The 27701-nt window shown below is 37.1% G+C and overlaps 1 protein-coding gene across 1 annotated transcript in view; it reads right to left on the bottom strand.

Moving 5' to 3' along the window:
* Positions 1 to 27701, bottom strand: part of STAG2 (STAG2 cohesin complex component) — an 82505-nt gene that overhangs the window by 24855 nt on the left and 29949 nt on the right. Inside the window, exons 2-16 of the mRNA XM_082488482.1 lie at positions 19448 to 19592; positions 17498 to 17576; positions 16223 to 16384; positions 13258 to 13354; positions 11853 to 11929; positions 10036 to 10240; positions 7714 to 7865; positions 5239 to 5312; positions 5001 to 5124; positions 3728 to 3826; positions 3552 to 3631; positions 2921 to 3028; positions 1818 to 1929; positions 1070 to 1187; positions 233 to 336 (exon numbers count right to left, since the gene is read on the bottom strand). Of these exons, the coding sequence (XP_082344608.1) occupies positions 233 to 336; positions 1070 to 1187; positions 1818 to 1929; positions 2921 to 3028; positions 3552 to 3631; positions 3728 to 3826; positions 5001 to 5124; positions 5239 to 5312; positions 7714 to 7865; positions 10036 to 10240; positions 11853 to 11929; positions 13258 to 13354; positions 16223 to 16384; positions 17498 to 17576; positions 19448 to 19491 (1635 nt within the window). The 5' untranslated portion in view covers positions 19492 to 19592. The remainder of the gene's footprint in view (positions 1 to 232; positions 337 to 1069; positions 1188 to 1817; positions 1930 to 2920; positions 3029 to 3551; positions 3632 to 3727; positions 3827 to 5000; positions 5125 to 5238; positions 5313 to 7713; positions 7866 to 10035; positions 10241 to 11852; positions 11930 to 13257; positions 13355 to 16222; positions 16385 to 17497; positions 17577 to 19447; positions 19593 to 27701) is intronic.

Consider the following 27701-nt stretch of genomic DNA (forward strand, 5'->3'; position numbering starts at 1 on the left):
TTGGGATTGTGAGGATCTTAAAACTGGAAGTTCTGGTGCAAAGTTTCATTATCATTAAGTCCAGAAAAAGTGAACTAGCCAGGGAGTCAGATACTGGAGGCTGTGGAGACCAGAGCTGAATTTCTGAATTCAGTCCCTTCAACAGCAACAGCCTACAATCTTTTCCTTCTTCCCACACTATCCCCACAAGGTCATTCCCACACCTCCAGACAAGTAGCTTTTTGCTTCCTACCCTTTTCCCTGTTCCTCTTCCCACAGGAGGATGACATTCAGCTGCTTGCCGAATTGTACAAAGCATTATTTCAATCAGTGCGCTTTCCTGTCTATCCGTTAAAGCTGAAATTTAAGAAACATATGTTAATATACAGCTTGATTTTTCATTTTCCACAAGTATTAGTATCTAAGGATCAAAATGTGTTTATTTTTTTTTAAAGAAAAAAAGAAAGGCATTTAGGTCAATAGCTCGTTTGCATGGGTGGGGGTAGCATAGGGGATAGAGAAGATAAGCACCTTATCAAACAACACAAGACAATATTTAAAACTGAGGGAATATCACTGGATGAGTCACAGGACAGGATGAAACAAATACCAAGTTTCATAATCATTTTAGTTCCTTTTCATTTTTCAGTGGTCCATTTACTAGGACCTATGAATTACAGAATTATGCCAGGGGGATTGTTTGGTTTTACTGTCAAAGAAATGACAGTATTTTTCCATAGGGTCGTTTTAACACTCAGTAAATGAACCGGTTTCACGAGCAACTTGGTTTTTCTAATGCGAGAAGTGCAGCCTAAACCTGTGGAACAAGAGGGGAATTGGACACTTCATGCTTATTGCTGCTCTTTTCTCCCTCTTTTCTTCCCACCATTGCTCTTCTGTGTCTCACTTCTATAGCCGAAGTGTTCTCTTTCTACTCTTCCTCACATTTATGATTAGTATTAGTGATTTATTATAGTCATGTAAAAATAGAGAATATATGGGGACTCATAAATGCAAACATCTTATTTCCTTATAAATCAAAACTAACAGAAAGTGCATAATGATATAAAGATCTACGAAAGTCTCTTACGTTCTTCTCCATTGAGGGGCTCCTCCAACAGAAGACTGTTCATACATTCCCAGTCCTTCAAGAGGTCTGTTGCACAGTCCCACATGCTGTCCACAAGATAAGCAGCATGTTCATGCAACTAAAATGAGAACAGATTAAATATTTTTCTTTATCAGCTATAATGTTCATTACAGAACTTGCTATAATACAGGGTATTTTTCTTGCTTGGCTCCTGTCTGTGGCAAAAAAAAAAAAAACCAACCCCAAATTTTGTGAGCTCTCCGGATCAACAGAAGCCTCTTTTCGCCAATTAACTTAAAAAGATTAATTGAGACCAACTGCTACAGAGAGTAGTGCTACAAGATCTGTCAGAACTTGGGGGACAGGGGCTGGTAGTTGTGGGGAGTTTATTTCCCTCCCCCCCTTACAAATTTCCTAAATTACAATTTCTTTCCACCTATGTATTAGCATGAAGAATGACGGCAGAATATTTGTCACAGTAAAGCTCACAGCCTGTCCCAACGCTATGTACTGGACAGATCCTTCAAATAAACACAACCACACAAAACAAGTCTTTTGACTCCCAGGTTGCTCAAGTAATAGGAAAACCAGGGCAGGCTCACTGTTATTAACCAATGAGCGGAGAAAAACAACAACAAATTAAATTAGAAAGTAATTTAAAAAAAAAAAAAAAACACACAAAAAAGCCAAAAGCAGCAAAACAAAACACACACCACAAAAACAAGAATATCCCTTAAACTCAACTTACTTCACTTTCCAAAAAGAAAAACACTAATGTCTTCACAAGATTAGCATTCGGACTTTGTCTTCCCCTCCTTTTAAGTATTCCATCATCTTCAGGATCTCTGCGGCTGAAAAGCCTAGAAGAAAAATTATTTCATGACAAGTTTTTCCTTTATTGCCTTTGCCAGTCAATTCACATCACCATATTGGGTTTTTACAGACTCACATTTAACACCTTGCTGCATGGTTCCACATTTTATTTTGAAAGGAATTTATTTGGGAGAAATCTCATTTGAACAATTTCACATATGCTGAGTTGGTATTTCACTGTTTCCAATGGAAGGTATAATTTTAATAAAATACTTTATAAACATTAATGATTATTGCAGGTGCTGGAAGGCCCATGCTTCTCTTTAGCAAATTACATTTTCTGAACCTCCACACATGAGACTTTAATGCAGCAAAGAAATACTGGAAGAAGGTCTGAAAAGTATTCACGGAATCACGGAGTTTTCAGAGTTGGAAGGGACCTCTAGAGATCATCTAGTCCAACTCCCCTGCTAAAGCAGGACTGCCTGGAGCACATTACTCAGGACTGCATCCAGGCGGGTGGATTAGATGGAAACTATACTTTCCTTCCCTACACACCTGATATACGTGTTGAATCTCTTTTTTTTTTTTTTTTTCTTTTTTAAACAGAAAAATACTTTACAAAATGGTCACATCAGCCAACTTTGGTGGGGGGCGGGGAGGAGGGGAGGAACTACAATGGGAAAATACTCATTACGATGCAAGCACAAGTTTTATGTACCAAACTACATGAGCGTTTTAAGATGTTTCACAGAACACAGGAAGGATGGGAAAGGAGAAGACAAAGAAACGTTTTTATTCTATTACCTGTAGGTACTAGCTTTTAAAGAGCAGCCTTCAAAATAACTCCCTATTTCCTATTCAGAAAAACTACAAAAGTTCAAAAACTACAGTAATGTTTCATTTTCTGTAAGTTATTTCTTAAGGTCACTTCATTATTCAGTTTTTTCTTAATTAAAACTAATGAGAAGCCTAGTATTAATGCACACACTAAGATCTACAGGAACAAGAAGTTAACTATAAATTTCTCCATCTTACTTTTTATACAGAAATTCCCCTGCGGCAACTGCTACTGGCCGATGAGCTGAATAAACCAGATGGTAGACATTTTCACAGTCTTCTGCAGTCAGAACTTCTTCACTACTCCTAGGGGTGGGGATGGGAAGAAAGAAACAACAACAAACCTGAGTCAACAGAGTATGACCTCTATTGAGTGAGATGGAAATGAATCTAAACCTTTTGCTTTAATTTATCATCCTACAACCCAAAACAAGATAGCTTAGTTCCAAAGTCGTCCTAATCAAAAGTTACTGATAAAATATGAGCGTTTAGTAGAAGGTTATGCTCAAAAGTTCAGCTACTGTGTAACCTTCAATATATCCTATGTTTCTTCAGTTCAAATATTGCATGACAGCTTCAGATTAGGGAGGCTGAATTCTAAGTTTCTAGCCTTACCACAGTTAAGGAAGCGTAAGGTAAGCAACAGCACCGTTCTAGCCAGATTACTTTTGAAATTCCACTTTGTTCAAGTGTAAGATTTGCGCACATTTCTCTAGACTTTGAATTATCTGAATTCTGTCAAACTGCTGTCCTCACCCACAGGTATGAGAAACACTTTAAAGTTCTAATATTTGTTGTAGGTCAGATAAGGAGTTATAAATGTACTTACTGTAAAACAAGAGTGAGTAATTTTATTGCTTGGACTGCAACATCATATTCTTTGTCAAGAGTCATAGACACAATTCTATCCTAAGAACACAAAAAGAAAGTATTTTCAGACAGGAGAGAAGTGTAATACAACTTCAAAACATTCATACATACTTTAAAATATGAAGTTACACTAACCTTGAACCGACTGGTGAAGAGTTCCAATTTGGAATTAAGCTCTTTATTATAGTAAAGCCCTTGCAAAGCGGTTAGGCATTTGAGTCTTACTTCCCCTTGCTGAAATAAAATTAAGAACTGGATTAAAAGTCAAGTATAGGATACAGATGTGATCTTCAAGTGATACAAGACAAGTTTCTTTTGCAGTCTGAATTAATTCAAAGACAACGAATAAATGTTGTCAAGATATACTATCAATAATCACGTTAATGACGTAAGAATACGTCCTTCTTTGTAACAAGCCAATGAAAGGGAGAAAAAAAACCAATGCCACAACCCCTCCCCCCAATCTTACTGCAGTTAGTATCTCTGTAAGTCAAAACCCACTTGTTTCATTCTTTAAAGATGTACTCTAAATGCTTAAGATATTTCCCAAGTAGAATTCTGTGCTTCCTTCCACTTAAATTAAAACTGGCAACATCCGTATCATTAACAATCATCTCTTGTTAGATCAGAATTACCAAGTACATACAGAGAGAAATATTCTGCACGAAGTACAAGATCTACTGTAGCAGAGAACATGTAAGGTATAGATACAGAAATACTTTTGAAAAGTCTAGGACAACTCACTCCACAGTTTCTTATCACCCCGCTGCCAGAGGTTATTGGTTTTTTTGATATCTGACCCATGAACAGTATAGCACGGGTGAGCATCTCTCATATGTTTCACTTCAAATTCAATAGCTTGCAGTCTCCAATGTAAGAACTGAGGCAACGTGCTGACTCAACACTGGATCAAGGAGTATTTGTAAACTACATCTGTTGACCACTCCAAGCAGAGAATAATCTCTAGCTGGTAGGTGGTAAGTAACAGCTTGAGGCACTCAAAGGGAACCCTTCCCATGCTTTTTACAGATAGTTGAGAATGCTAAAAAGTTTCTTGAATTGGCAAGAAACTGTTAGGCTGTATGACTGGATTATTCCATGTGAAATGTATTTATTTTAAATAGTTAAGCATTAAAAAGTAAAAGTCTGTATCCACAATAAATAACAGAAAAAGGCATTTGCTTAGAAGGAACAGTTCCTTAAAAAAATCTATATATGTTCTCTAAAACCATTCAAAAGATTGAAGTCTATTTTAGATAAATGCTGAAATGCCAGTGCTTCTGAGTGATAAGAAAAGCAGTGACTGATTAAAACAGTTGAGAGATCAGAACCTAGTCTGGTAAGATCAACAACCAAAAACATGCAGTTATGCTTCATGATTCTGTTCTTCCTCCTCAATGCAGCTTACCTTATCGTGCATAGTCCACCCTACATATTTTAAGTAGCTGTCATTGAGAAAGGCATCACTGTACATCTTCATCCATATTCCAATCTCTTCAATACAGATAGCTCTTATTTCAGCAATTGCATCTCTGTAGAAAGAAGTGGGGCAACAGGATCAAACAGATGAATAATTAGAGATAACTTGTTACCAGCTTCTGAAACAAATTAATGAAGCTACAAATTACTTACTACGAGAAACTTACCGGTATCTATGCACAAAAACACCTTTAAATATTGCATTCATCATGTTTTCTATTTCATCCTGATTTTCCTGAAGCTGAAAGAATGAAACAAGAAAGAATCAACAGTGAGCAGCACTTTTACAGTCAGATCAGATGGTGCTGATGCTAGACAAACGAAATTAAATTAACATTTGCAAGCGTGGCCATGAAATCCTTTCCTGAAACACTCACAAATCTGTTTCACAGTATAATATGCTATTATTTAAGGAATTGTATCTACCACAGCATACAAATTTTAGTAATTCTGACCGCTGGAAAACTGTTCTTCAACTGTAACAAAGACATCTTGGGTTTCTGCAAGCTCCTTCTTAAGGTATTTATAAGAAAACTTGATTTAATTTTATAGTAACTTTTTAACCCCGATTTTTAACACTCTTACTATGTTTTTATGGGTGTGTATTATTACAGCAAAACCCAAATCACGTGAACTGCATTACAAGGAGTCTTTTCTGTAAGCTAAAGAATTTGTAATCTAAGACAACAAGATATAGATTAAGAACTTTGCGAACGGCTACATGAGCAGCATGCACTCTGTATTGAATACCTCTTTCCTCCTTATCCGTTACCTAATTTCTGCTTTTTTTTTGTCTATAAGTAAGGTATTGCAGAAAAAAAGTGAATTTAATAACACGGAGATGAAAAATAACGGAGGAGACAAATCCAGCCTCAGAGTAACAACAAAAGAGCAAGACGTGCAAATGAGCTGAGAAGTGATACATGCAGCGTTTCAAAATACAGAAAATTGTATTTGCTTTGAAAGTGCAAGAAAGTCTGTTAAAAGATTTGAAAATAACTAAATATTGTCAGCAGACAAGCATATTCTTTTTGCAGTTTGAACTATAAAGGTACAACAAATTAAGACAATGTTAATGAGAACAGTCAAGGGCTAAGGAAGTCGACATTTCAGTGGATCATATTAAAAATAATAATAAGAAAAACAAATACGAAAAAAACAACCCACCAAAAAAAAAACCCAACCCACCCAAAAAAACCCACAAAGAAATCATGATAGATATTAGGCAGATGTGGAGGGGTGGTTGGGTGTGCAGGGGAACAGATACAAAAGATAAAGGACCCCTCCTAGATGGAGAGAAAAACAGCAGACAATTTCCATAGCATCATAAGATATAGGCATTTATGGAAGAAAGGAAAACCTATATGGAAATACAGTAAGAAGAAAAAGACTAAGCAGCAGGAGAAAAGGAGTAACAAAGCAAAATATTTAACATGTTCTGGGCCTAAATCTAACACTTGCCCAGAGCAGCTGGGGGTGTGGGGGAGAAGGCAAATACAAAATATTAAAACAAAAGACATGCAAAAAGAATCAATGATTAAAATGAATTTTAGTACTGGATAAGGTTGAGTTATAAATGAAACAAAACCTGCAATCAAACAAACAATTGAATGTAACTTCGAAGCTTACTTTCATTTAGTACAAGAAAAACAGAAAATCAAAACCAAAACTAGAAAAGCTGGTAAGAAATCCTAACAGCCAATTATACGTAAGACCAACTGAGATTGGGAGAAGTCCCGATTATCACATCACTCCCTCTTCTGTGTATCTATATATTACTTATAATAGGACTGGTGCTTCATATGCATTTAGCACAACTACATTTAATGGGTGTTTAAGGGATCAGTCTCAAACTGCAAAGACAAAGTTGTTAGTTTATCTGAATTGTCAAGAAAGTAAAAACAGGTAACAGCATGAAAGTTGAAGGGCAAAGGTGAGATGTTTCCTTTGATCATAAGAAAGTTATTTCTAATGCCTAAAACAAACAAACAGAAAAAAAACAAAACCCAAAACAAGCTCCCCAAAAAGAAAAACTTAAACCTGAATGAATTAGGGCTTTCAACAAGACAGCACTGTCAGCAATGAATCAGCAAGTCCCTTTTACACAGAAAGAAAGAAAATAGAAGTAGACTGCAGTTTCAATTTTGATAGTGTTTTCTGTAGAAGAAAAGACTTTATCTAAAGCTTTTAAACAAACTTTCTGCTGACATCAGTATTGACATATCAGTATTGACATCATAAAAGCAGTGTTTTGCCCCAAGATCATGGGGTTCTTCCCTAGAAGTCAAAACCAGCCCATGTATGGTAATTTTTGTTACGTATTTGAGCTTAGTTTAAGGACGCTGCTCAAGAAATACAACAAAAAATTATCTATTATTGATTGCAGTCTCTCCTCCTAATTTTAATAAGATGGCACTATCTGAAAATTTTAAAGTCTATATTTATCTCTTTTTACAGAAAACCAGATGGTAATAAGCACTTTTCAAAGTAATGAAGTTTTTCAAACATTAAACATCAACAACTTAAAGAATGAAACAGAGGGACTAATAACTACCTTTACAAAAAAAACCCTGCAGAACAAGGTTAATTGTCATTTATCAACACTCATCCTATGCACACCAGCTACAGAAAGATGCACTAACCTCCTTTCTTTTCTGTAGTAGAAGTTCCAGCCTATCATTAGCTCGTTTCCCAATTATTTTATTTCGTTCTGCTTCATACTGCCGTTGTGTATTGTCCATGTTAATACTAAGATTTAATGCCACATTCACTAAAGCAGTCATCAGCTTCATGGCTACAAAAAAGTGAGAACAAGGATTATTTAAAAGGTTACCTGATCTAAGAAAAACGATAAACAAAAATCTTGCCACCTCCTTCTGTCAACCCTTTTTGTATTTATGAAAATATATTCACTGTAAGTTTCTTGATACACAAACATTGGCTGTGTTTTACTAAGCACTGCATCATTACTTATCAACACAGTAGATAAAACACTTGACATAGTATTAAAAAATTGTCAGAAAGAGAACAACAATAAGGTTGAATTGAGATATAGGATGTGCTTCCCCCAAAAAATGAATGTGAAATGTAAGACTTACAAACATAGTCCAGCAAATATTAAAAGGATTCCTTTAATAGAATCAGGTAGTAGACTGATATTACCAAATCATTCAACCTCAAACACACAAGAAGTTTCTTTCTTCAAAAGGAAATGTCTTAGACAACCAATGCCACCATACCGCACTGTTCTTTCTCCCTCAATTTAATTTTAATGAGATGCAGTTTTCTTTAAATGTTCCTTTATTTCCAGAAGCAGAGAAATTACATCAGCCAATTAGAAGCCGGAGAACTAACCAAAATGTAAAATACACTTGGGTGGGATTTTTTTTGCATGCTGTTATTTCTGAATCAACCCTTTTAAAACGGGTGCAGACAAATATGCCTATTCCAGAAACCAGGAGGCGGTCAATAGTATACTTGCTTTTCTTAGGAACTTTTATAACAAGAAGGCACGAAAGGGCCTGCATTGGCAGAGCACACACGGAAATTAAGTGTGTATCCCTACCACGAAGTTGATGAGTAAGGCATAAAGACATGCAGATAAACTGAAATAGCGTCACACACTCTGATCTCCAAGGATATCAAGATGAAAAGAACAAGCCTGAGCTAATCATAGAAGCCAAAATTAACTCCAAATAGTAGTAAATATGGATACGAGGATTTTGTTGGCTGTCTCTATCCCATATAAAGCACAATCTTCAAGAACACAAACTGTAATCTCATGTGAAAAGCACAAGTTAATTATACAAAATCAACAATCTACTACTGATGTTAACAAATGCAAACAGACTACTGATAAAAATTATTTTGTGTGACAGAAACTGACAAGCAACAAAGCAACTTCTATAACTTTTATTCAGGCACAACTAAAAAAAAAGTAAACTTGTTTTTTTAAGAACTAGAATTTGTATTAGTCATATGGTACAACAGTCAAACTGATGATACAGCAGAATCAGCATATTCTCCCAAAACAAAAGGTTTTGTTCCTCTCTCCGTAATAAATGCCTTGGCTAGTGGGAGTCTCAGAGCAGCAGCCCAATGCGCAGTGTGATAAAGTATATTCAAGAGATGATCAATGAAACACAACAACTGATCAGATAGTCAGAACTGAAGCTAGCCCTAAACCAGCCACTTCCAGTGAAGCTAACAAGAACTATTTCCAGTTTGGCAAAAACTCAGTTTCATGAGGAGTCTAAATCCATCTTGTTCAACCTAAAATTGCTATAATAAGCCCTACATAAGTGGACTGCTGCACAATGCCATCTGAGACCCTTCTTCATTAACCACAACACGTTTAGGACTTCCTTATCCAAGAAGCTTTGCCTGTACAAAGCATATCACATGAAAAAGATAATTACTTAAAACCATACAGAAATTTAGTGACCGTATCACTGATGAAGCAGGTTTTTAAAAATATTTCTAATGCAAAGAATGGAAATGCTCCTTTCAATTACATTGCGCCACAGCCTCAATATACAGCACGATTTATATTTGTAGTAAAAATTGCATCCAATCTAAAATATGAATCCTGTTTGACTTAATGCAGAGCATAAACAGGTTCAACTGCATTTGAGGCTAAAAAAAATACCTACACCCTTATTATGACTGAAGACAAACTTGTAGAATTAACTGAGAAGCTTCCTTTATTTACTTTTTCAACTAGACTCAAAGCTAACAAAAATCAAGTATTAGACAGCTGGTAAAGAATGCTTTAAAATAATGTTTGTTTTTCAGTTATGAAAAACCAAAAAAGACAAGATAAGAAAGCTGTACTAAAACAAGTTGCATTAGCCAAAACCATATGACACGAGTTGAATGTCGAGTATCAGGAAGTTCAACCAGAACAATTCTTTCCTGTGCAACAGAAAACAGAAGCAAAACACAGATAAATATAATTCACTGACCTGCCAGTGTGCTAGTGTGCCGAAATGCTCTGACTTGTGAGTCTGACAGCCCCGTAAGCAGTGAAATTACAGTATCCATCATGTATTCATCATATATGATGCTATATTGACATTGCCGGACGAGTACTCCAATGAACTCACAAAAACTGGATTTGAACTTTTTCCACTGGGGACCAGCCATAGTTAGCGGATAATCTCCACTATCCTATTAAAAACAAAAAGAGAAGCAGGAAACTCTTTCAAACGTCTTAAAATTTATTTTATTAAAGATTAAAAAGAAATGGGTACAACTTTAAGCCAAAATCTCCAATGCTATAAAAACAACACATCAGAAGAACACGATTCCACAAATACGCATCTACTTTGCAACTCAGGCTTGTTATATGCAGAGACAACATTCTACAAGCTGCACGTAGCCACATACACTGAAGTGACTACAAATTTCTTCTTTCTGTCCTACTCGACCCCCCCCAAAAAAAAGTAAATCAAAAAAAACATACCCCTCACAAATCTACTTCAGGTTACACTAGAACATAAGAACCTTCACATGAACAGTTGGTTGACATGTTTAGGAACACTCGGTTCAGGACCATAATAAAGTGTACAGGGAGATGCTTACATATCAGTCTGAAAATTCCTGAAGTTGTAAAACAACCTACTATAACACCTTGAATGTAACAAATGTATGTTCCTCTCCTAATTTGGGAACCTTTACAGATAATGGTAAAATGACAGGGGAAAAAAATTGATCATCATTTGTATCAGTGCTTCTGGGATCAGCTTTTTTAAGAGGCTAAACAACATTACTGGCCAAAAATGAAGAAAGTAACCATGAAAAGAGATAAGATATCTGAGAGTTGCTCATCGGAATTCTGTTACAAGAAAGACTGCGCATAACATAGTGATAAAAACACCCTGAACAAACAGTCCCAGCTGAAGCTTTGTGAATTTCATACAGTAATCAAATCTATTTATGCATTGAGATAGTTCTAAGGAATACTAAAATACTTGCCTATGGCAGGGGGGTTGGAACTCGATGATCTTCAAGGTCCTTTACAACCTAAACCATTCTATGATTCTATACTTTTAAGCAAATACAAATTACATTCTCCCCTCTGTTAAAGTTACCAATGTTTCTGGGTTTTAACTGGTGGGGTGCAATTATTTCCACATTAGACAAATTTGGGGAGGAGGTTTTAAAGCTACCTTTACATTCGTTGGAACCCAGGGTGAAAAAGAATACCACTCAAAAATAAACCCACCAAAAAAAGAACCAGCCACCCAAAACCCCAACACATCTCATTTACCCCAACACTCAGAGGAACAGAAAGTGACAAGTTAAAAGGAAAAAAGTTATAATCCCCATGAAAGATAAAGCATCAGTGTTCAATTCGAGAATAATCAAATTCAAATCCCCACAATTTGTAGATTAATGAATGCATAGAAATTTATTTAGCAACCATTTTAGAAGTTAAAGATGATGTAAAGGCCTTACGTACACAGGAGGAATGGGGAGGCAACCCACACAGCCCCACAGTAGTAGGAGTTCCCACTATTCAAAAACTGAAAGTTGATGTTTATTTCTTAAACCATTAATAAAACAAGTTATATACAGGCAGAGCTGTACTTCCTAATCTTACAAGTTCATTGAAGTAAGGGGGTTCAAGATTTGTCATTCATAAAAGTCAAGTCCTGTCATTTTTGTAGCTGACCTTACCCTTGAAAGAAACCTGTAGCAACACGATCCAGTAAGATCAGGACAGGTAAAAAAGAAAATAAATTAGTATCCATAAATTATCAGCACTTCCTTAAATTACCTCATCAAATTCTTCAGTCATTTTTCGGATTATTTCAGAATTCTGCATATGTCGGAACATCTCTGCTGTAACAACTCCTACAATTTAGATATTAGATTATTAGCACTTTCAATATGAGGTAGATGGCAGATGACACACCTCCTGCTACAATGTAAAAATGATTAATTTTCAGCTAACCTACAGATATTACATATATACACATCTATTTTTTAAAAAGTTGCACATTTTTTATTTTAGCATCCATGTATAACAAGCGCTTAGCACCAATAATTTTTCATATATATATGGCTTTTATTATTATTCTTTTTTAAAAGCGTGTTTGTGTGCATGTACATATGTATCTAGAATTTACTCGTTCACTTGTATTCAGAAGTCAGACACTTGTGCCAGACCTCTTCATCAGCCAAGACACTACACTAATCTGAAGTGACCTTTCAGGACTCAAGATTCTAAATGGTGTAAGACAATTCTGAACAGTTCTATTGCTACTTATTATCTTCTGCAGTGTAATAAACACAGTGATTTCACGCAGTTTTTATTTATCTTAGCCTCAAATTGTTTGAGTGTAAATGGTGACATAAAAACCAAACAGATCTCGTAAAGTCTACTGCCACTATACTGCAAAATTCACGACAAGGACCAACTCAGAAAGCATTAAAAGATTCTGTAGTTTTATCTGGTAGCAATAATCAAAAGGTCACTGCTCTTGAAAGCACGGATAACCTCTGAGGAATGCTCTTAGCTTTCTGGAGATTTATGCACTTTAAAAGTTTATCAGGACAGAGAGAAATGCTTGAGCAGAACAAATCACACTCAGTTCTCTATCATGCACAGTGACACTGCAGGGTAAGTTACCTCCGTCTCTTCAAAAGGAGATGAGGGGAAAAAGAATGGAGGATGTGGAAACAAGGAAAGAAAACCAGAAAATAAAGAAAAAAAAATATGGAAATACAATCTTACTGTAGAGAGACTACCATGAAGCTGGCCATAATATATTTTAGATCAAGCATCTCTGCAAAGGCTATGAAACAATCTTAAAACACTCAATGATAAGCAGTAGATAAATCCAAACTAGAATTCCAAGACTGAACAAGCTTAACTATCAATGTTAAAAAAGAGATGGTTTTCTGAAATAATAGCAGGAGCAGAGGAAGATGTAGTAAGCGTTAAATACCAGTACTGCATTCTGTCTGGTATGAATACGAAAGGCTTAATCTACATTTTAAAATATAGTAATAATATTTCTAAACCACCTTCAGAAATACAAGATTAACTACAATACCCTAATAATGTAAACTAGCTGCAGAAATAGAGCAGTCCTACAGCACACGTAGTATAAAAGCAAAGAATGAGAATCATATTATAGTACTACTTAAATGGATGAGTAAACATTGCAGTATCTTACCTTTGCAGCCTGAACACTGAATAAAGAAGTTAATGAGATCAAGAAGTGCTATATCTCTGTCATGTTTGTATGACTCTATCCAGTCATCCACTACTGACTGAAAAGAAACAAAATATCAAGGCACTTTTTAGTTTTCATAAATTAAAGACAGTCAGTCAGTGTTGTTTAACTGCTTTCCAGTAAGTGATTCTTGTTCCTTCCATAAATAAGCTGAACTCTGTGGGTTTTGATTAATACAGAACAAAATGATTGAATGATCCTTCACTGGCATCATACCACTTTTCGAGGAAAGAAGTACTTTTATTCTGTGTGTGTGTATATATATATATAAATACGAAACTAACACCTAAACATAAAGCACAGTAACTTTTTTTGAGGAAGAATGCAAAAATAATTGGTCTATTGTACTGAAGCAGGTTTCCCTTCCCCAATCCAGTGACAATTCTCTGAAGATACTATTTAGGTGTTCAGTTCCAACAGCTAAAACTCACTATACTCTTCAAAAACGTTGCCCCTTTGATGAACTGTGCTCCCCACACATTAGCCTTAACAGGATGAACAGCACTGCCCTATGCTGTATGGACATTACTCACTCTGCATTCTCTAAACCAAAACAGGAACAAGAGTGTTTTACTAAAAAACCTTAAAGGGAAGCAAATTATTAGGAAAACTGTGATAATGGTTTTGAGAAAACATGATTTACTTGCAATTATGTGTAAACCATCCATGTGTACGGTACCAACTGTCTACTTCAGAAGTCAAACACATACATCGTACAATTAGTTTAATAACACGGGCAAAAGGGACTCACTTTAGTATCAAGCTTTCAGTTTTGAGGTTTTTTTAATATGTTGATACCCTGCCCTGAAATCTAGGGTAATTCTAAATGAAGAGAGATGATGGAATAGTTCAGAACTTCCAAAAGACAACTGGGCTACGTGGCATTTCACATGCTTCCCACCTGCTCTCTTCTCTGTGCTAACTCTCGCAGGCAATAATGCTGTGAGGACAAATAAAACATATTGCCATGCAGAAAAAAATCTGAACAAGAGATACAGCTAAACCCCTCTCTTCTCTAAATTTAAGATTGTTTCTGGTGTGATGCACAACTTTCATCAGCAAGACACAAAAAATTAAAAAAAAAAAAAATCAAAGTGAAACTGTTATAGTCTTCCCAGTAGAAGCGGAACCTGCAAACCAGTACTTATTTGATTGAGTTGTGGGGAGGGCAGAAATAATCTAGGAACCATCTTAAATTAGGCTTATAAAGAAGGCCACTGTGCAAGAACAGTATAATGCTAGGAATGAGACAAATATTTCAGTTATGCAGCCTTGTATTCAGAATTAATTTACTTTAAAGAACCTCCAGCAAAAACAGTAGTTTCTTGAAACATTTTGTCTCAGTGGACAAGCCATCTGTTTTTGCCAGAGAATAAACACTAAACTCAGAAGAAGGTATGGAACATAATGGAAAATAAAATAAAAGTCATTATCAGAATCTTTTCAGGTAAGCAAGCGCCGAGGGCCACAGCAAATACCTTTTACACCAAGTGCTGAAGTGGACTGTACTTTATAAATATGCTGAAGAATATTTTTATTTCCTTAATTTTGTCAAAAAATATTGACTAAGATTCAGTCTATTACCCAAGTATCAATTCCCCAATTCAACAGAGTAATCAGGCCTGGCAAAGGTGCGTTTTGGTCTTGGAAAGCAAAATCTTTTTACTGCGTATCATTTTAAACAGTTTAACGTCATGAAGATACAACCACTGATAACTGGCTGAAAATGGAGTGCACACAGCACGAGTTAGCAAAGTTTAGTTTTTTCACCCAATTTGAAATACAGTAGACCAAAACAAATGATGGAAGTATCAGAATTTCTCTGTGCAAATACATCAAAGTCATCTATTCTTTTTTAAAAGTCTGAACTAAATTTCTCCCAAGGAATTCAGGCTTCAAGGTTCCCAGCTCCAATGCAGGAGCCTGCAAATCTTGAGGGGACTGCACAGACCCATCTTCCTGCACGCGCATGCTGTAAACTTGAGATTTTCAATCCCAAAGATAGTCTTTCCTCCAGGCTGCTGAGGAGTCACATGAGGGAGTCACATGAGCGAGTCAGCAGGAAGGCTTCAAGGCCGACAGGCTTACGCTTTAACCCTCTCTCCGCTCCAACATTCACACAGTTAAGCAAACGCTTTACCGATTTAACTGACTTTAAAAAAACGTGCTAAATTTCTTTAGATTTCTTAATAGACTTATTTCAGTCCTATTAGTAAATGCGGAGGAGACTGTGCCTAATGCACAGACCTCTAATAGGTTAAAACTTCCTGACCCAAACTCCACCCAATTAGAGCGCAGCAATATACATTAGCCAAGTTAACTTAGGGGGTAGGGGTGTGAAGAGTAGCCCTTAAGTTGTAGCTAGTGATTTTACTTTGGGTGAGAGAAGAGAAGCAATTATTTCTTTTCAGATAATTGAAGCTCTGGGAGCATCTACAAACCACAGATTTCTTGTTAAGTTCTATGACAGCAGTAGGCATAACCCACAGTTGTATTTAGTTACAGCCACACAAAAAGGACTTAAGTCATGTGATCTAAAATAATCTTTCTTCATTCAGGATACCGAAAATTCACTTTGAATCATAGTTTGAATTTCTTCACTCTATGTGTGATTATTCATGCCTGACATTTAGAAATGAAAAACTAGTTTGTTAAAATTCAAACCTTAACAACGAAAAAACACTTTTTTTTTTAATCTTAATGTACAAATTACTACACATTATTACTACAAAAATTACAAATTGAAGATAAATTATTTTGGGCTTAATTTTATTAATCCATATTGTTGTGGTTTAGGCTGGTCTGGCCACTGTTTCACCTCAAACCAGGACACATATGTATAGGAAAATATTGCTATATTTAAACCGTATATTCATCCAAGTCACAGAGATATCCCAAGTCTTACCTGCATAGCACTCTTGCCCATTTTAACTACCTCAAACAGCATCATGTTTTCCACACCATTCTGTTGGTGATGTCCATTCATCCGATTTGGACCACCAGGTTTCCCTCCTCCGTTTCCACTTTTCCCCTTCTCTGCTGGTCCTTTTTTTCCTTTTTTACAGGTCTGCAATCACACACACACACAATAAGTTTTAATCGGGTATTATGTAGTAATTAAAAAAAAAATATTTCTATTCGTACTATGACAACAAGGCCTTTCGTTTTCAAGAACCAGATTTAAAACCCAAAGTTGAGAAGGATAGCTGATCCTAACTGATACGAAGACCAACGAGAATTCTACAAGTTCCACCTCCTCCTTCCCTCATTTAAAAATCTTCTAGCAACTAAAAATGTGATTAGTGTCAGTGTACAATACAAAGATTTTTCTCATGTTTACACTATAAAGCAGATTATACAGATTTTATTTACAATGGCTATGACAATTCCCTTAACACACATCACACGTCACCTCCTCTGCAATTCATTAACCTTTTGGGTTTTAATTTGAGCATGTGTCGGCAAGTGGGGTTGAGGAAGAGGAGACAGGTGTCTTTGTATTTGATTCCCCAAATCAAGTATAACTTATTGAAAGAAAAAAAAAAAATTAAACACAAATTAAATGACTGTTCTCTAAAACTACTTATGACCACCTCTCGATAGCTGGGGGCTCTGTACCGGTACAGGTACATGGGGTGCCCGGGCAGGCGGTGTGCAGCCTGTGGCTGCGTTGCGGTGGGTACCAAGCCAGCAAGGGGCAGAAGCCCCCTTCTGTCCGATGAGGGGAGAAAAGGGCTATTAACTGGGTTTAGACCTCTACTCAGGTAGTATAACCTCCTGTCTGCAACCCATTAAAAAAAAAAAAACAAACAAACCCTTTTAATTGCATTATCGGTTGCTGTTCACTTGACAAATTAAAAGAGAGCAGGAATAAATGACACCAACCAAGAGACTGCATTAGCAGCAAATTTAGGTATAGGATCAAACACATGCAGAGAGGCTAATCAAATCAAAGCTAATCTTTTTCTCCCCCACCTCCCTTATGCCTTCATAGCACTAAGGAAATATCATGCAAATACTCAAGATGAAGCATTTCAATGCAAATACAAACATGAACTCTCTTCACAGAGCACTCGCATTTTCAGAAAATATTCCTAGCTCATTCAGCTTCAAAGCAAGGGCTGAACTCTTCAATTCGTAACAGTGGAAGTGTTTCAGTATCCCTATAAACTGAACATACTTTTCCTTTGCCTTGCTTTTGGTTTTTTCCTTCAATGTCCTCAAAGTCTGTATCAGAAGAGAAGTGTGTTTCAGACTCCCTGCAAGGATGAAAAGACAAACCATTTATACATTTCATCAGAGACATTCTTCAATCTACTACATGAAGTCACATTACGCTCTCAGTCCAGTAAGTCAACTCTAACAGTGAAACTGCTTTCTTCTGCTGTTTAAGTGTACTGTCGAGGAACAGATCAGAGCGTATCCTCACACTCGCTCTACTCTGCCTCCTCCAAACAATTTACCTGTGAAGAAAGCCATACAGTGAGGTTAAAAGATGTGAAGGTGGGTAGTAAATAGCAACAGGTTGGGACCCCTGCTTTTGGCATGTGACAAACGTTACAGCATCTCAAAAAGCAAAGAGCACTACAAATATCTGCCACAAATACTTAAACAAAAAAAAGTGGGGGGGGGGGGGGGGGGGGGGGCAGACACACACACGACACAACAGCCAAAAAAAAAAAAAAAAAAAACCAAAGTGCCTCAGTAGATCTCTTCATGCTATTAGAAACTAAGTTAGTTAAGAGAGAATAGAGAATGCTTAGCTTATATATTCTATTTCTACACTTCCTGTAGAATGAAACAAGATCTAGTAGCATCATTTGATTTCTAACACATACCTGCAGCATGCATGCCATCACAAACTTCTGACACACACTTCCTGACTCAACAACGCAATCATAGAGATCCAAAAATGACCAGTGGGCACAGTAGACCCATTTCTATGTATTTATTTAAAGCATTCTAAAACAATCCAGAAACTTAAGGTGTCTCACTATTGCAAGTGTCTAAAAGTTTCTACCTTTTAACAAGCACTTTGCTATTTCTGGTTTTGTTGACTATGTACTCTGATATGGACTGAAAAAGTCTAGAACCTTGGGGGGGGGGGGGGAGGAGAAGGAAACAGAGAAAGAAAGAAAAGGGTGAGAAATATTTATTCTTCAAAAATCCCCAAGGTGTTATTTTCACAGAAGAGAACAGAACACAAATTGCAAACATTTCACTAAGCAATGAACTGTACCAACACAGTAAAAAAATCATTACAAACAGCTGTAAAAAAAATTTCATATTAAACCATCTCCAGTTTACCTTTATTTCTCATTAAAAGGAAGAAACCCCACATAAACAACCTCACTGATACAAAGCTGGACCTTTATATCTTTTTAGATTTTATACCCATTTAATCCATTTCAACACTACTGAAATGTATTCATGCCAATTTCTTGACAATTAAAATGTGAGGAACTGGATTCTTTTGGTCTGGTTAAACCAGTCACTTTAATTCTTTATCCAAAATGTAATCCATATCTGATTTTAAATCTTGGAAATTCAAATGTCTGTTTCCTAAAAATTGTAGAAAGACTGACAAGCTAATAAAACAATGTCAAAACCACCAAGGAACTGGTGCCTGAGGGAAGCTAAGACTTTGGCTTTAACTAAAGCCTTTGTCATTAAGCATTTTAAATATTAGGCAACCTGCACCAGTTATTAAGGGCAAATACCTCAACTACTTCCTCTCTCTCTCTCTAAAGAGGTTTTAATGAAGGCAATTTTTTTTTGGTATTCCTATGCAAGAAGTTTCTTAGCATTTCATTTTGAAAGACAAAATCCTGAGAAGTACACCCGAAACAAACAAACAAACAAATGGTCTGTCACAATGGATTCCTACTAGCAAAGTTTAAAAATTGATTTAAAATAATTAGGCACTTCTAAAATACTTATTTTAATTACTGCTGAACAGTCAAGAAAGAATTCAGACAATGCTTTATCAACATCTCAATAGGAAAAAAATCTAGAACCCTATTCCCTCATTTTGTTTCCTTCTTTCCAAGAGAAGACCAACCAGATGTATTAACAGTAAAAAGAGCCAGTACATTTAAAAAATGAAGCTACGAATTCTTAAAACACTTACTGAAGGAGAGTAAAATCAGTTGGTATTTCTGGAGCTGCTATCATTTCTTTATCATCTTCTGGAACACCACTGTGTTAGAAAGATATTCAAAAACCAGTCTGAAGTACAAGCTTACTTTTCTTTCTTCCTTTGTAGCGGACAACTTCTATAATAAAATAAATAAATAAAGTGAAAAAAATCTACATATGAAGGGGTAAAAAAGTTGCAAACACAGAAAATTTAGATCACACCACCCTCAGTTTCCAACCAAGCTTTTTCCTGCTTAAAAATTTTGTATTTTGGACTCCTCCCATGATCTTACTACAAAGTATCTCCACAAATCTTAAAAGCATCACAGTAAAATATAATACAAAAACATTTGGCAAAACCCATTTTCTGCACAAGATGAGAAAACTAGAATAGTTTTCATTAACACCTTGCAAGTAATAGCTTTTATTTCTAAATCATACTAGATTTAAGTTTGAACTGTAACACCATGCACTGCAGAGCACAGACTTAGCAACACTACGGTATTTCTGGTTAGCCAAACCAAAACCAGATATAATGTTCAAACTAAAGCACAGTATGTGTACATTTAAGGACATTATGCATACCCAATTTGCATCTTAAATTTGTGAACTTCCATGACATTTTCCAGAAAAACAGGCTCTTATAACAAGCTCTTACAACCTAGCCAGCTGTGTCACAACTCCCTGTCTTCCACAGCTGATAAACCAGGTTTACTACAGTTTTAATGTTAAAGCATCTGACAAGACTCTAAGAATATCAAGGAAGATAATACTATCCATACATTATAAAGAAAAACATCAGAAACAGCACAGCGTTTTATCAAGAAAACATAAGATCACAGAATCATAGAATGGTTTAGGTTGGCAAGAACCTTGAATATCATCGAGTTCCAACCCCCCTGCCATAGGCAGGGGGGGGCCTGTGAAATACTTGCTTTTCAACTTTATAATAATGCCACCTATTGATAAATTGTTATTTATCTAATTTTTCTACATTTAAGGGGAAAAACATCCTCATTGCATACTTCAAATGTGAGAATTAACCATGTAGGCTGAAGTTTTCTATGTCAATTGTCTGCCCCGGACTAACTTTTATACAGTTAAATTAAGAAAGCATGACATTCAGGTATTTCAAAGATATAACAGCAAGGAGAAAAACCTCCAGAGTCAAAGTCTGCTGACTCTACAGCTTGCTAGAGTGATTAGGTATTTGAGGGAAAGATTTAATTTTGGCATGCTAAGCACATGTTGCTTAATGTCTGGTAGCTATGCTTCAGAGACTGCATTTCAATGGAGCGGGTAGACAGAGGCCCTGCTTTTTTTTTTTTTCCTGCAAGTGCTTATTCTGAATGCTAGGGGCCACTGTAGCTTCCAGAATTTAGAGAGCCGAGAGAAACCATAAACCCCGAACTTAGTATGTTGTCTTTCTTCACATTTCACACAGTTACATAAAAGCGAAGAACCAAAGTGGAAAGAAATAGCGGCAAAAGGAGAGGAGGTTCGAGATAGGCTGGCGAATCCGAAAACCGTCTGCAACTACTAAAGCGTGTTCCATCCAGAACACAGTAGAAGATAAAAAGCTTCAAAAACACTGCTGCTGCAGGATGGCATCAACCTTTGTCACCCCACTCCTCCCTTCTCCAAACCCACACGGGCACACAACCGGCTCATTTCGGCCTCTCCCGGCTCCATTTATACACTCTCCTCAGCAAACAATCATCCCCAGGCAGGGTAACATCCCTTCCCCTGCCACTTCTCTTTGTAGGCTCTGCCGTTCATAATCACCTGATTCAATTCCCCAATAAAATGGGCAAAATATACCTCAAGAATTTTTTCCTCTGGATTATCAAGTTGAACTGGTTCAACAGCAGGTATCCCAACACATGGGAAACACAAGACTGCGTAGCCACAAGCAGGGGAGGGAAGAGTAAAACTCCCTCCTTTGGTGGCAAGGAGCTACTACCCGGGCTGTCTGTAAAAACTATATGCTCAGTGGGTGACGTATCAAAATGCTCTACACTTTGGATTTTTTTTGTGTGTTCCAGCCACACAAGTCCTTTTTGGGGCATGCTTGTGATTCAGACCCAGTGCAAAGCAAAGACACAAACTTCCCAAACCACACCGCTCATTTTCAAGTGCAACCTGTCTATCGCCATGTTGCTGTTTGAAAAATGTAAACTAGAAAACGTCAGTGTTGAGAATCAACACGTCTACTAAAGTGACAATCAGGATGCTTACATGCAAATTTTGTATTGTGGCTCATTAATACTACCTATTTACAATACTAAAATTACCTATTCCATAAAATTTGAAAGTAGTGAGAATCAAAGCAAGTTAACCACTTCTTCACAGAAGTAACAGATTTTTAGCTCCTTTTATGAAAAGCAAAACTATTGTGCTACCAAATTTTCCAAAAAGATTCAATGAAGTTCCTTACAATCGCAGAAATATTTTAAAGAAGAAAAAAACAGTAACAAAACTATGAAAAATTATGGGTAAGTGATTACAAGTACATATTCTCTACATCAAACAAGTCAAATCACTTGACAAAACTAGCTGGCTGCAGTCTATACCAGCTTGAACTTCTTCTAAGAACCGTTCATCTTAGTACGAACAACAAAACATGAAAGAAAACATGGCATTGTTTGGTCAGAATCACCTCATAAAATGGGAAAGAAATATCAAATTCTTGCTAGGCGCTGAAGCGTTAAGCTCCTAAGATTTACGTTTCAAGAACTGTTTATCTTGAAGGAAGAAGAAACCTGGCCCTCATGAGTGCAGCTATATACTGGTATCGTGGAAAACAGTAGCTATGGATGAACGCCCTGCAAGAATAGATGAGGTAAGAGTGTACGGGATCTTGAGGTAAGAGTGTACGGGATCTCCAACGGCAAGCTCAAACTCTAGCAATGACCAAAAAACCTCTTACATTTGTCCCAGTAAAGGCTATTTTCAAAAGGTTTACACACATCCAAAATATGACACGGACTTTTGATTCTCAACCAGCAGGCTCAGCCTAGCCCAGCATGGCCCCTCTGGCAGCGGCCAACAGAAGCTGCCGGAGGAAGAACACATTTGCTTTGTTCTTATTAGCAATGTTTCCCCTGAATACCTTTCCAGCATCCAAAATAACTTCAGGATTTTTTCATCCGGAGAGGCTGTCCCTGTATTTTATAACCCTTCATCAACATTTTTCCATTAATATTTCCAATTACTTTTTGAACTCAATATCCAGCAGCAATGGCATTCCACACAAGGACTCCCACAGGCAAACTCCATGCTACCAAGAGGCTTGTTCGTTGCTTTGGATTTATCACTTTCAAATTTTATTTGATGTTCCCTTGTTTGGGTGTGGGAAAAGCCTGGCATTGGTCATTCCTCATTATCCTCGATCTCAGTAAATGCCTTTTGGAAATTCAAGAGTACTGCCAGCCGTATCTTCTTCACATACATACTGGATGACTCACTCAAAGCACCCAGTTTGGGCAGCCAAAGGGAAAGGAAAACAAGTCCATGTAAGCATCCTATCAGAACTTTTAAAATATACCAAGTTTATCACAGTGCAGTCTGAAAAGAGGAAAGTGAAATTCTTGCAGATGCCACTCCAAACAGTGAAAGTCTATAATATCTATTAAATGTGCTCTAATAAGCAGATTATTTTAATAAGTGAAATCTAAACTGAGGTGCATCAGAAAAAGCAGCTCTTCAATTTCTTTTTCGCATGTTCACAGAATTCCAACTCTAGTTTTGCCAAGCAGATACTGAAATCTCTCAAGTCGCTGAAAAGTTTCCAAAGTCCCTCAACTTTGTGAAATCATAATTAAATTATTAACCATAAAAAGAAAATGTATCCTGCTGAAAGATCACAAGGTGGAGCTCTAGCCTAAAGCTAACTGAAGAAACTCCAAAAGACAGGTCATCCAGAGGTTGACCTAGTTATTTCTGTGCAATAAATTTTATAATAGATTGCTAAAGCTACAATAATGTTGTAGCACATTTCCTTTAGATTTATATTTAGATTACATAAAGACACCAGAAGATTCCTGCATCTCTTCTGAAATAAATGCATATACATTTGATTCAACGTCTCTTCCAAAGACAGAAATGCAGCTGCTGTAGCACGACTAGTCTCAGTATTTAGTTTTCAAAAGCAAGCAGAAGAATTTCAAAATACATTTTAATAGCAAAAAATAATGTATCCCTTTATTGGACCCTGCCATTTAAAGTTTTGCTAACAAAACGTTAATGAACTAAAAAAAAAAAAAAAAACCACTGGAACAGAAGTAGTCCAGGAACACTAATCATACATCATGTTGCCAACTCTAAATGCAAGAGGAGTTTCTATTTAAAATACATTGACTGACAAAAAAGCAAGAGCTAAACATGCAATGCTACGAAGAACTCAAACATGTCTTCACTGAAAAACAGATTTACATTTTTGAAGGCTATTTTTCCCTAATACATTAATATTTAATTTAGGTATGCTTGTGATTAACTCAAACGTACTGGCCAAATGCTGAGAACTGGCAAAATTGACAAAATTCACCAGCACAATTCACACAACACTTATGCAATCAGCAGCTGCTGAGCACTACCTGTCCTCTCACGATTTCTATTACATGCACAAATGGGCTAAGCAAACATTCATATAATTCAGTGAGCAGCCTTTGTTACAAGAATACGCATACACATACACACACAAAATATCAAGATTCACAAGATCTGCCCCGGAAGCTTTACTTAACAAGCTCAGGGCAAGGTGTTGCAGGTAGGTGGGTTTTGGTTTGGGGTGGGTTCCCTACACATGCACTTGTTGTTGTTGCTACTTGGTGTCTATTATCTGGAAGTTTTATAAGGCAAACCACTAAAGCGGTTATTTTTCTGGGAAGGCAGAGATGCGAAGTTTAAAAACAGCCATGTGGCCAGGACAAAGACTTTGGAAATGCTGGATGGCTGTTCAGAGATGTATTGATTTTCCCCTGTAGTTCAGTTAATCACCTGTAAAATCAAAGCCCTCACTTTCTTAATTCAGAAAATTAGAGCTTCTACAATTGTGATGCTGAAGTGTGTGGCTAAAGTTCATCCCTGAATTATTTATCTATCCATGAATGAGAGATGCTGATGCTTCAGAACCAATTATGCAGCAGCAACAGTTAAAATGCTGGTCAGATAAAATTTAAATAAAGGATCACAGTATGTCCAATATTTTCCCTTAACTATTTCAGAAGAGAAGGCTGTTATCAACTACATTATGCCCCTAACTCCTTTTCTGAGAGACTGGAACATGTCTAAACTTTTGTTTGGTTGTTTGGGTTTGGGTCTGGGTCTCCCTCCCTCCCCATGAGTATGCTGCTTGACATTACTTTTGCATTCATCTTCGTAAGTGGATTTTTAAGTGAGATTTTGAGCAACTGCATGATGTTCCCTGTAGGCCTGAAAGAGTGTGTTATTTCTACTAAGATTATATAACCTAATATTTCATCTGCCAAGAAGCTTTAAAGCAATTCTGTAATTTGAGAAAATTACAGAAAATATACTTCAAGTAGCCTTCTGTATTGTAACAACTGTACTTTAACATGATTTACTTATAACCGTATCAGCAGTTTTGATCATATTACGATAGCATAATCAAGACTAAACTGAACAATAATGCAATTAATACCTTTAGATGTGTGGTTATTTTTGTGCTGTTTGCTTAACAAATGAGTCTTTTAATTCCTTTACAAGACGACCTGAACTAGACCTCATCAATCTACATTCTTCCATGCTTACCAACAGAGACATGGTCTGTATACACAATAACAGTCCATGGTTCTAAAGTCACTGAACAGTTAATACTCCAACAAAAAAACCTAAATGACCTAATTTATAGTCTTATCTTTTCAGACTCTTTCTTCACGATTTATTTTCTTCTAAACCTCCAGCTCTTACACCCCCTCCACACCACTTCTGTCAACACATCTCTCTCTCTCTCCCTTTGTCTTTCAAAAAAAAATGAAAAAGCACCATTAGGGTGGCTGTCGATATTATGCCATCACACTACCATTTTTATTCCCTGGCCTGCTCTTTATTCAATTTTCACAATTATTGCTCTTCAGTTAATGCAACAAGTCTGCTGATTAAGGGGGAAAGAGCCATCTCAGAACATCCTTCTCTGACACTGTGGGCTGCTGCTGGAAGCAGTAGCCTTCCTTCCCACTCCCCAAACACACGGGAAAGTTTCTGCTCCCTCCTAGCACTCAAATGATCCAGCAGCAAGCAAATTATGAAAACAAAACCATTTCCTCCTCCCATGATTAGCTCTCCATTGGACAGCCAACTGAATCAACTCCTCCTGCAGCCGCCCAAGTCGCCAGATGCCGTGTGTAAGGCAGCTGAACTCTACCCCCTTACAAGAAAGCCAATGGCCAGCTTCGCCAATGGCACTGTATCAGCAGCAGGACCAGATATATTGAAGAGAAGTGGCAAACCGGAGTCCTTGCATAGCTACTGCTAATATTCCTCCCCTTCCCTTGGGAGGGGCACAGCCAACAGCCGGCTGTTCCATAGCTCCGGTGGGGCCAGGCAGGCAGATCCCCCCCGGGCTCCCTCTCCTGCACCCGTCCAGGTGCCGAGGGGCCGGCAGCCCCGCAGGAACGCACCCAACCTCTGACCCACACCTCGCAGGGAGACAGCGTCTTCTACCTGGAGATGCATCAGCCACCTGCCCGGTCTCAGCTGTCTCCTCCTCAAAGCATTCTCCTTACTCCTTTGTCACACGCATTTCCTACATATTCGTTCCATAGGAGACTGCACGTATCCCTACATAACCATTTGCTTCTTACCAGCCTCCCGACAAGAAAGCCAGCGAACAGCTGATGGTGACCGCCAGAACCTGAGGAGGCCAGCCAGGAAACAGCCAAGCATACGGAAAACACAGGTCCTCAGAGGTAACACACACATCAGTAAACAGAATGCAAAATTTGGTTTCACAGTTTAATGCTATGAAAGCAAAAGCATAAACGGGCTTGGGGTGGGGGAAGAGATTTGAAAAGCACATGGAAAAAGTCAGGCTAAAACCTAAAGCGAAGTTTAGACTTTACAGCAAGTTTAGAGAGTTGAAAAGTGAGTAACATACAAGGTCCTCTGTACCATCCTAATAACTCTGCCAACCTCAACTTCACCATCAAATAGTCCCCCTCTCGTTACAAGTGGGGTCTGGACCTCTGCTGTTTTTATTAAATAAATATGCGGAACAACTATTATGGAAGGAAAAGAGCTTGCTACAGTGCTTCACAGTCGTAAGATTACTCATTAAAGTACCATTAATAACATCAGTATCTTTAATGAAGTAAGTTAAATACTATTTTGAAATATAAATATGCTGCTATGGTTTGAATCATATGAGATTTTTATATTGGTATTTAGTAATTTACACTTTCCAGTAAAATGAGGGTTTAAAACAATTGATACAAATAATATAAAATACTGAAAAAATTAATCAACTGTACAATAATTACAACTATTACCCTTATTAAAGAAAAAATACCTATATTGCTCTTTCCCAAGCTTTGCTAAAACACACCTGAAACTACTACACATCTTTGAAACGGTTTCATTTTAGGTGTCTTTTTTAAAAAGGTAAAGGTAAGATAACAAAAGTAGAAGCTACACCTCATTGTGTCTGCCACATCTTTCCCTGCCAAAAAAAGAGATGGCTTCCAGATGTTGCAGTCTGACTGCGTGGAAAATGAGGCTCTTAGGAAGAATAAAAGCCAAGTCGGATGACAACCAAGATTTTAAAAAAAAAAAAAAAAAGCGGCCACATATGCATACTTAAACAAGCCAAAAGAGGAGTACTACTTCATTTATGATACAAGGAAAGCACACCTCCCAGCTGCCTAAATAGCCCAAATTTCCAAACTAAACTACAGAATAGATCGATATGCCCCTTTACACACTTACTTTTCAAAACTTTGCACGTCCCCTCAAGACTTTGGCTCTCCTAAATACAAGGGATAAAGACGTGCACACACTGTCCACAGCAAGCAGGTAGCCAGCTACCCACAGTAAAAGCCTAGAACAGAATTAACATTGTTCAAATGTGCAGCCAACAGCGATGAATTACTTCAGTACACATGGCAGAAGCAGGGTTTTCCAACTGACAAGGTATCCCATCTGGCAAGTTCTATTTTCTGTTCTTCCACTGATCAATGCGAGCCTGCAAGTTGCCTTGCTTTATGGGAGCCTCAGCTTCCCATCCTACC

Source organism: Vanellus vanellus, assembly GCF_965231255.1.
Source record: "Vanellus vanellus genome assembly, chromosome: 10".
NCBI classification, from domain to species: domain Eukaryota; kingdom Metazoa; phylum Chordata; class Aves; order Charadriiformes; family Charadriidae; genus Vanellus; species Vanellus vanellus.